This window comes from Sinocyclocheilus anshuiensis, unplaced genomic scaffold (genome assembly GCF_001515605.1).
Source record: "Sinocyclocheilus anshuiensis isolate Anshui unplaced genomic scaffold, SAMN03320099.WGS_v1.1 scaffold1241, whole genome shotgun sequence".
NCBI lineage: Eukaryota > Metazoa > Chordata > Actinopteri > Cypriniformes > Cyprinidae > Sinocyclocheilus > Sinocyclocheilus anshuiensis.
Genome location: NW_015549644.1, coordinates 751,266 through 761,010, shown reverse-complemented (window position 1 = coordinate 761,010; position 9,745 = coordinate 751,266). Strand labels below are relative to the sequence as shown.

The 9,745-nt window shown below is 35.9% G+C and overlaps 1 protein-coding gene across 2 annotated transcripts in view; it reads right to left on the bottom strand.

Moving 5' to 3' along the window:
- The window catches only part of LOC107659935 (calcium-binding protein 8), a 58,680-nt gene that overhangs the window by 32,268 nt on the left and 16,667 nt on the right, over positions 1 to 9,745 (bottom strand). For both annotated transcript variants that reach the window (XM_016449048.1, XM_016449047.1), the window contains exons 3-4: positions 9,568 to 9,711; positions 7,231 to 7,343 (exon numbers count right to left, since the gene is read on the bottom strand). In XM_016449048.1, coding sequence (XP_016304534.1) covers positions 7,231 to 7,343; positions 9,568 to 9,711 — 257 coding nt within the window. The remainder of the gene's footprint in view (positions 1 to 7,230; positions 7,344 to 9,567; positions 9,712 to 9,745) is intronic.

The following is a 9,745-nucleotide window of genomic DNA, read 5'->3' as shown; positions in this document are numbered from 1 at the left end:
ATAATGTCAAATCGCACATCGTTAAAACAACAATTACGATATTATCGCAGACGATATATATCGCACACCCCTAACGTGAGGTATGGTGGATATAAAATCAGTTTGTTCCTCATGCAACATTATCATATGACTTCAGAAGACTTTAATATAGCACACACATCATATGAACTATTATTATACTTTTATGGTCTTTTTTCTGAAAGAGCTTGCCAGTATAAGTCACCGTGCACTTTGCTTGTATGGAAAACAGAAGCTTGGACATGATTGAGGGTGAGTAAATGATGACAAAATTTCCATTTTTGGATTAACTATTCCTGTCAAATGCAAAGTACGATATTTGGATGGAGATTTTGGACGTTTGGATGAAGTGCAGCATGTGGGCGCTGTACTACATAGCTGTTTAACTCTATTACTCTCCAAATGTCTTTATTGCTCTCTAAATCATTTTGCTTGTACCCATTTGTTTATATAAATCTCTGCTGATTTGTCTTTTTTTAGATGCTTTTAGCTGTAGCCTGAAAACAGCCATTAGGAAATGTATAGTCACTGATACAATGCCACTGTTTTTCAATACAGTGCTTTACGACAGTAAACAGAAAGATTCTGCTTAGTGCAAAGTTGTCAAACATCTTATGTAGATAATCATCAGAATATTCTCAAAAGTATATACCATATGTACACTACCATTAAGTGGCAAAATATGAAATATGTGCATTCACAAACCATGCTTCTTGAATCTATGTATGTAATATTTCAACATTTTGAATTTGCGATATTTAAATTACACCATATTTATAATAATATAAAATATAAAAATTAATATAAAATATAATAATATATACAATCTATCTATCTTTATATTTAAATTGTATAAAAATTTTTAATCTCACAATTCCAAATGTGTGTGTCTGTATGTATGTGTATACAGTGCCAACCACTAATAGTGTCTGTGAAAATAAATCTGCATCGTTTATCTTTTTGATCTTTCATTCAAAAAATTCACAAAATTCTAACCTATCATTGAAGTAAAACAATTGAAAGTGGGGGGCAACTCACAATATGAAATAAATGTTTTTCTCCAATGCATGTTGATCACAATTATTGGCACCCCTAGAAATTGTGTAAAATAAAATAAAAGAGTAAAATATCTCTGAATTATATTCCCATTCATATTTACAATTTTTTTTAGCACACCAGGGTGACTAGTAGCATGAAATTCTCCAGCCATGACTTTCTGTTCTACAGGATTATAAATAGAAGGACACAAAGGCCAAATTCCTTTAATCATCATCACAAAGAGTTAAACCTAAGAATATAGTTCTGATGTGCAGAACAAGATTGTTGAGCTTCACAAAATAGAAAATGGCTGTAAGAAAAGAGCTAAAGCATTTAAAATCCCCATTTCCACCATCAGGGCAATAATTAAAAGAAGTTCCAATCAACTAAAGATGTTACAAATCTGCCTGAAAGAAGATGTGTGTCTATATCGTCCTAATGCACGGTGAGGAGGAGAGATCGAGTGGCCAAAGACTCTCCAAGGATCACAGCTGGAGAATCGCAGAGATTAGTTGAGTCTTTGGGGTCAGAAAGGCTAAAAAAAAAATCAAACAGCCCCTACGTCACCACATGTTGTTCGGGAAGGTTTCAAGAAAAATCCTCTTCACTCATCCAAAAACAAACTCCAGCATATTCAGTTGTCAGACATGATTGAAACTTTGAACGGGACTGGCTTCTATGGTCAGATGAAACTGAAAAAGAGCTTTTTGGAAGCAAAACCACCAGCATCTGGCACATCGCATGGTGCACACAGGGATAAAAAGTACCCCATGCCCACAGTTAAATATACTGCTGGATCTTTAATGATGTGGGCCTATTTTTCTGCCGGAGGTCCTGGACATCTTATTCAGATATTGGCATCATGGATACTATCAAATACCAACAGATAAAAAACCTGACTGCCTCTGTTAGAAATCTTATAATGGGCCATGGTTAGATCTTCCATCAGGACAATGATCCAAAACAAACATCAAAATCAACACAAAAATGTGTCACTGAGCACAAAATGAAACGTCTGCCATGGCTGTCTCAGTTCCCTGACCTGAACCCTGTAGAAAATTAGTGTGGTGAACTGAAGAGAAGAAGCACCAACATGGAGCTGGGAATCTGAAGGGTCTGGAGAGATTCTGTATGAAGGAATGTTCTCTGATCTCTTATCAGCTGTTCTCCAAACTCATCAGGCATTATAGGAGAAAACTCAGAGCTGTTATCTTGGGAAAAGGACGTTGCAATAATTGGGTGCCAATAATTGTGGCTAATGTGAACTACAGAAAAACATTTATTTCATAATATGATTTTCCCCCCACTGTCCATTGTTTTACTTCAATGATAGGTTAGAATTTTGTGAATTTTTTGAATGAAAGATCAAAAAGATAAACGATGCAGATTTATTTTCACAGCCACCTTTGCTCATATTTACCAAGGGTGCCAATATTAGTGGTTGGAATTGTAATGCAACTTATGACATCCAAGTGAAAGATATAACACCAACATGTCAGAAAAAAATTAAAAAACAGAATCACTGAGTTAGAAAAAGGTGTAGCTAATCACCTTCTCAATGGCACACAAAGCCATTTGACTTCCAACTATTATCAGCTGTGGTCATTTTGATTAGCTCAGCATGAAAAGAGCTTTCCTGGAGCATTTCAGTCCTTGGTAGTGCAACTGAAGCAAACAATCAACTATGGGTGGCAAGGCACTGTCAAAAGATCTCCGGGAGAAAGTTGTGGACAGGCACAAGTCAGGAGGTTAGGACGATTCCAAGTGTCTGACGAAGGAGGGGGGGCCTGGAACGCTCCCCTGTGTATGGGAGGGTTGCAAGAAAAGAGCCACTCCTCAAGAAAGGGCACATGCAGTCACGAGTGTAGATACGATGTAAATAAGAGATTAATTGTGCAGTGTAGAGAGTTTTTAAAAGAACGAAAAAGTTTATTTTTTTTAAAGAAAAATGCATGTATAAATGCACGAATGCAATGACTGGAGATTTTTGCTTAATAATAGATTACATTTTCGATTTGTTTCTTGGCAAACCCTACCGTATGCCTTCAGAACTCTTGGACTATGGAATGAGTTGCATGGGATAATTTCATGTTTGTAAAAAGATTGAAAAAGTTTACAATTTATTAAATAGACAAGTGCAAGCATTTTTTTTATCTTCTTTCATGATCTGAAAAAACGGTAGCATAATATGGCTTTAGAACAGCATCAGGTTGACTAATTACTGGTTGTGAAGGGATAAATAAACTATGAGAGCGAGCGAGCAAAATAAGGGTTAGGCGTAAAAGAGCACAGTTATTGTGTTGGGGCCTCATACCTGAAATTTGCTTAGGGCCCCCAAATCACTAAGTCCGCCCCTAGTAAAGCATGGAGGTGGTAACATCTTGTTCTGGGGGTGTTTCTCTGTAGCAGGGACTGGAGCACTTGTCAGGATAGAAGGAAATATGGATGGGGCAAAATATCGTCAAATTCTTGAGGAAAATCTGCTGCCCTCTGCCAGAAAGTTGTCAATGAAAAGTTTTACTTTCCAATAGGGCTGCACCGATACCGATACTGGTATCGGGCCTGATACTGAGCTCCTGTACTCGTACTCATACTCGTACTTGTTAAAATGTTTCACAGACATCACTGGAAAGTTTGTAGTTCGGTCAGATATGTCAAAAAGAAGTAAAACAATGCACAAGTTACTTAATGGTAGGGAGGGAGAGAGAGAGAGAGCGCGTACACTTTTGTGTGATCTTTATTGATGTTTGCTCACTTAGCACGCATCATTTGGATTAAAACTAAGTCGTAAATATAAGACCATTTATAGGGGCATTCACTATAAACGTCATTTATTTTCACCCTTAAGCATACACGACTTTCTGGCGAAAGTGAAACTAACAGCCTGTGTGAAATGCGCTAGGCTTCATGAATGTTTCTGCATTATATGAGTGGCTTTGGAAAATAAATCGCTGCACGTTTCAGATGAAAAAAATGACTTATATTTCTGAAAATATCACAGTTAGGAGATTTATAGCGAGTGGTTCACTGCATTTTTACAGCAAATCACGTGATTACAGTATACTAAGCCGCTGCAATGGAGTTGTAAAGTGAGGATAACAAAATAAACTAAACTGTGATATATTATACCCAAAAATTCTTCATACAGTGGACTACGAGTAAAATTTGATAAAAATTGTCTGGGAAAAATATTGAAGTTCAGGTTTGCATGAACCTTTTTGACAGCATGCCCAGGAGACTACAGGCCGGTATCGGGCAAGTACTGGAAAAAGTGGTATCGGTGCATCCCTACTTTCCAACATGACAATGACCCAAAGCACACAGCAAAACTGAGCACATAGTGGGTGAAGGAGAAAAAAGTGAATTTCCTTGTCCACCAGTTGGGGAAGTCGTGGCCTAATGGTTAGAGAGTCGGACTCGTAACCCAAAGGTTGCGGGTTCGAGTCTCGTACCGGCAGGGATTGTAGGTGGGGGGAGTGAATGTACAGCGCTCTCTCCCACCTTCAATACCACGACTGAGGTGCCCTTGAGCAAGGCACCGAACCCCCAACTGCTCCCCGGGCGCCGCAGCAAAAAATGGCTGCCCACTGCTCCAGGTGTGTGTTCACGGTGTGTGTGTGTGTTCACTGCTGTGTGTGTGCACTTTGGATGGGATAAATGCAGAGCATTAATTCCTAGTATGGGTCACCATACTTGGCCACATGTCACTTCACTTAAGTGTCTACTACTCATTCATCCTAATTCAGAAATCATTCTAATCTGCTGATTTGATGCTCACGAAACATTTATTATTATTAACAATGTTGAAAACAGTTGTGCTGTTTAATGTATTTGTGGAAATTATGATTTTTTTTTTCAGGATTCTTTGATGAATAGAAAGTTCAAAAGAACAGCATTTAATTTTAATTAGAAATCTTTTGTAGCATTATAAATGTCTTGACTGTCAATTTAGATCAATTTAATGCATCCTTGCTGAATAAGATTTTTTTTTAACAGTAGTTTAACAGTTCATATAGAATTCATAGGTAGATACAAACAATTCCTATATATTTTAGTCACCGCTTTTGCAATGTCACATGTTGGTCCTAAAGCAAAATCATGTGAGGAGCACTGCTGCGGGGAACTGTCCCGTCCTCTGCTGACATACACCAGGAATAGTGAAGGCACACAGGAAGTGACTCTCTACCAGCACTGGCTGGAACTGGATATATAACAGGAAAAACGTCCTTCATAATGGGAAGGTTGATTCATCCTACTTCACACGCAGATGATAGATGGGGTCGTCTCAATGATGATTTCCCCTCACAGGGGGAATGAGCCACTCTTGTGACTAGATTAATTTAGACAGAAAACAACACAAGATCAAACGCTCCATGTCTAAAAACAACAAAAGGACACATATCACTTAAATTAGCAGTGAAAGGAGTCATCACACTGAGTGTACGCTAACAGTTTTTCTGGTTTAATCCTGTAATATATGAAAGTCTTCATATATATGAGAGTCCTTTCACCTTAAATGCAAGTATTCAAAATTATTCATTTTCATTAATTGAAATAAAGCTCAAATAAAATATTAGAAATCTGGAACCAAAGCTGAAGTAATAAAATTACTCAAATTGAAATACTGAAATAAATTAAATTAAAGCTAAATAGAAATATTAAAAAAATAATTTATTTAATAAAATGACAAAATCACAAAAAGTATTAAAACTTAAATTAAAAACTGAATATATCAAAATTAAAGCTAATTAAAAATATTAATAAATACTATAATAGTACATACAGAAAATAATACTAAAATAACACTGGGGCAGGTGGGCTATTACTGATATACTGTACGCAAATACTTTTGATTCTGTAAGATATTTTAAGTAATATTTAAGCACATATTCAAACTAATCAGCATTTTTGTGTACTTAAACACTTTTGGTAATGTGTTAAGCTAATAAGCATAGTAAGCTAATAAGCTATAAAGGTATATACAAATATATAAAGTCATATATTTCATATATTTCACACATTTATCTCTATAATAACAGCAGGCAGTGTGGAAACCAGAAAAACAAGCTTATTGCCAGGCATTCAGCATGTGCTTATATAACAGTGTTTTTGGTCAAGAGGGGTTCTGAATACCCAACATAGTGACCTATCATTTCAACTGATAATAATAAGAACGTTTCTTGAGCATCATATCAGCATATTAAAATGATTTCTGAAGGATCATGTGACACTGAACACTGGAGTAATGACTGCTGAAAATTCAGCTTTGCCTTCACAGGAATAAATTACATTTTAAAATATATTCAAATAGAAAAGTGTTATTTTAAATTGTAATAATACTTCATGCTATTACTGTTTTGAATAATTACAGCATTCTCTAATGCTGTATTTATTAAAAACAGTAATATCATAAGAGACATTCAATGATTCTTTCAAAAACATTCAAATGTTAACATTCTTAAACACATTTAAAAAAACTTTTCAATCATAGGATATGCAATAATTTCAATTATTCTAATTAGCTACATAAATCAGCAGCATTTTTAAAATGTTATACCAAATAATTTCACAGTGCAGATGCAGTTGCTGCTATGGAGGTGTTTGTGGCTATTTAATGTTTTGGTAAAATATAACCAAAAGGTGCCTGTCAAGTTACTTTACGCAGACATTTATTACAGTTTATAAAAAGTCAGGGTTAGAGTAATGTCTATTACATATCTCCCTGGTCATTCAAAGAGTGAGCGATCTGGCCTCTGTAAATATTGAGTTGTCAAACTCTGACGGTGCCAGCCAAGGTCATGAGCACCTGTCTCAGCCAAGTGGGGCTGGCATGGGCTCTGCTTCATCTTCTCCAAAATCATCACACAGCACTCCATCACAATCCTGAGACTACACTAAACCCACAGGGATCCTCAAAGCCAAACACTGCTATCACCCAACTCAAATCAGCTGAATACCATTCCAGAAAACCACAATCAACACACAAATGTCACTATTGTAACATTATCCAGACAATGCACCACCGTTCAGACCCTCAACGATGCCTCTCATTCCTGTTATTCAGAAAAACAAGCATCATACCAATAAAAAGGCTTATATAATATTGCAAATTTAAAACCCTTTGAAGTTGAGTCCTGCACAGCCACCGGTAAATTGTCCTCCACTGCGTCTTACCTGCCAGAATATGCTGTCGATTGTGTTTCCAAGGAAACCTTCCCGTGTTTCAGAGGACAGGAGCTTCGGTCCGAGTATCGTCATGAACTCATCAAAGTCCACCTGTCCATCACCTGAAAAACAAATTAAAGTCAGAATCCCGCTCGCAAATCCCAAAAGCTAGATTTGAAATTAAGGGCATCATTTTATGACTGGAGGCATTAAAGGTGAGGTGTATCATATCTGAGCCACTAGAGGCAGAATTGTAGATCCCACCTTCTCGCACGGCATGATTGGTCGATTATGTACAACACCTGCACACTATTGGCCAAACTACTATACAGTTATTACCTTCAGCAAGCATGAAAACAATAGAAAAAAACAAAGCCAAAACAGACATTTTAGGCAATTTAGAAATCTCAGCCAGGACATGTACGTGAAAAAGTGGACATATGGTAATTTTATCATTGATATCATTGATTTAACAAGCATCAGTATTAATTATTTACAAAAATGAATGACAAACACCTTTACTGCCGATCTTACGCTGTTCGTTGAAATCCAATCTCACAGCAATTCACAATTTATTAGGTGGCTAATTCGTATGACCTCAGCGCCACGCCTGCAAATAGGCTAACTACCGTCAACATAACCAACATGACCACCTGCTTGCACAGGGAGCGTGCTGGGGACTATTTTCAGGCGCTACGTAATATAATTGCATATCATTTCTTTCAGCTGTTGAACACAAAAGAAGATATTTCAAAGAATGTTGGTTTGTTTGGTGAATATATGAGGACAGAATTTTCATTTTTGGGTGAACTATCCCTTAAATCATAATCATAATTATTAGTATTTATTATGTTTACACCTAAATTACAGCTAAAAGCTCAATAATCCAACAATGTTATGGAAAATTGGAATATGAATTTTTTTTTAATATATTTTAGCACAAATAGCTTTAGCCATTTACTTTATGACAAAAAAAATATGTTTCTTTGTATTCATAACCAAGAGGGCATGCATTTTATTTTATTCAACAAACTCTCAAACAGTAAATCTATCACTAATGTTCATGCTCATGCTGTTTCATATTATAGATTTATGGCTTTAGGTTCAAAGTAAAAGAGTCTAGTTCTCTGATCATGACAAAACGTCCTCAGACGACTAGGCAAAAGCCCTTTCTAAAAATAAAAACTTAAAAAATGTGATGAAAATGTTATTAAAACAGAATTTAGCTGTCATAGAAAATTAATGTGGGGCCCCTAATCTAAAGTGAACAGCCTTAAATCAAAGGTAATCTCCAGTTACTGTTTTATGACCATATGGTAATGAAGCAGGAAAACATTACTGCTTTATTAATTCATTTCCACTTAAACTCCTCGTACAAAAAAAGAGAGTCTTCTCTACAGATTTACTGCAAAATATGTCAGGCCTGAAAGCCTGTAGATTAGTTCTGCTGGCTTAGAGGAGATGAAACTGAAGCAAATTGCTTTGAGAATAAAAACCCAGCAGTGTCTGCAATCAACAATATAGTAGCTGAATCTGAGTACAATCAGAGCATCACACACAAATAAATGCTCCTGTCCAACTCAATGAAACTGTCAGATCAAACATCAAAAATTCTTCACATTTGGGTTATATTCCCACACATAACCAAGAAAAAAGCTAAATAAATGAAATGTGTTTTTAAAGTATTTCTAAATATAATTACTATTAAAATATAAATAATAATATAACTGAAAACATTAGGTTCTTCTGAAAGAAATTAATACATTTATTCAGTAAAGACGCTTAAATTGATCAAAAGTGACAGTAAAGACGTTTACAATGTTACAAATGTTCCTATTTAAAAACAAATGCTGTTCTTTTGAACTTTCTATTCATCAAGGAAATGCTTAAATTATATCATGGTTTCCACAAAAATATGAAGCAGCGCAACTGTTGTGATGATAATAATAAGAAATGTTTCTTGAGCATTAAAGCATATTAGAAAAGTATATTAGAATGATTTCTGAAGGATCATGTGACACTGAAGACTGGAGTAATGATGCTGAAAATTCAGCTTTGTGTCACAGGAATAAATTACATTTTAAAATATATTCAAATAGAAAACAGTTATTTTAAATTGTAATAATATTTCACATTATTACTTTTTTACTCTACTTTGAATGAACAGAGTAACAGTTCTCAGTGGGAAAACAGCTAAATAAATATGCATGCTAAATATTATCCTTGAGATATAAGGTTAGAAGATAGAAAATATCATTATTGCTGTATAAAACCAATAGACATCTATGACAATTACCACTAATGACAGGAATGCAAATGTGTGTGTTGGTGAGTAGAGGAACTCACCATCCATGTCCAATCTCTGCATGATGATTGCCAGCTCCACTTCACTGGGCATGTACCCTAGTGAGCGCATGGCCATGCCAAGCTCCTGCTTGGAGATGAACCCATTGCCATCCCGATCCAGGACCCTGAACGCCTCCCGGATCTCTGCCAAGACAAACAAGTATGTGACTCAACACCT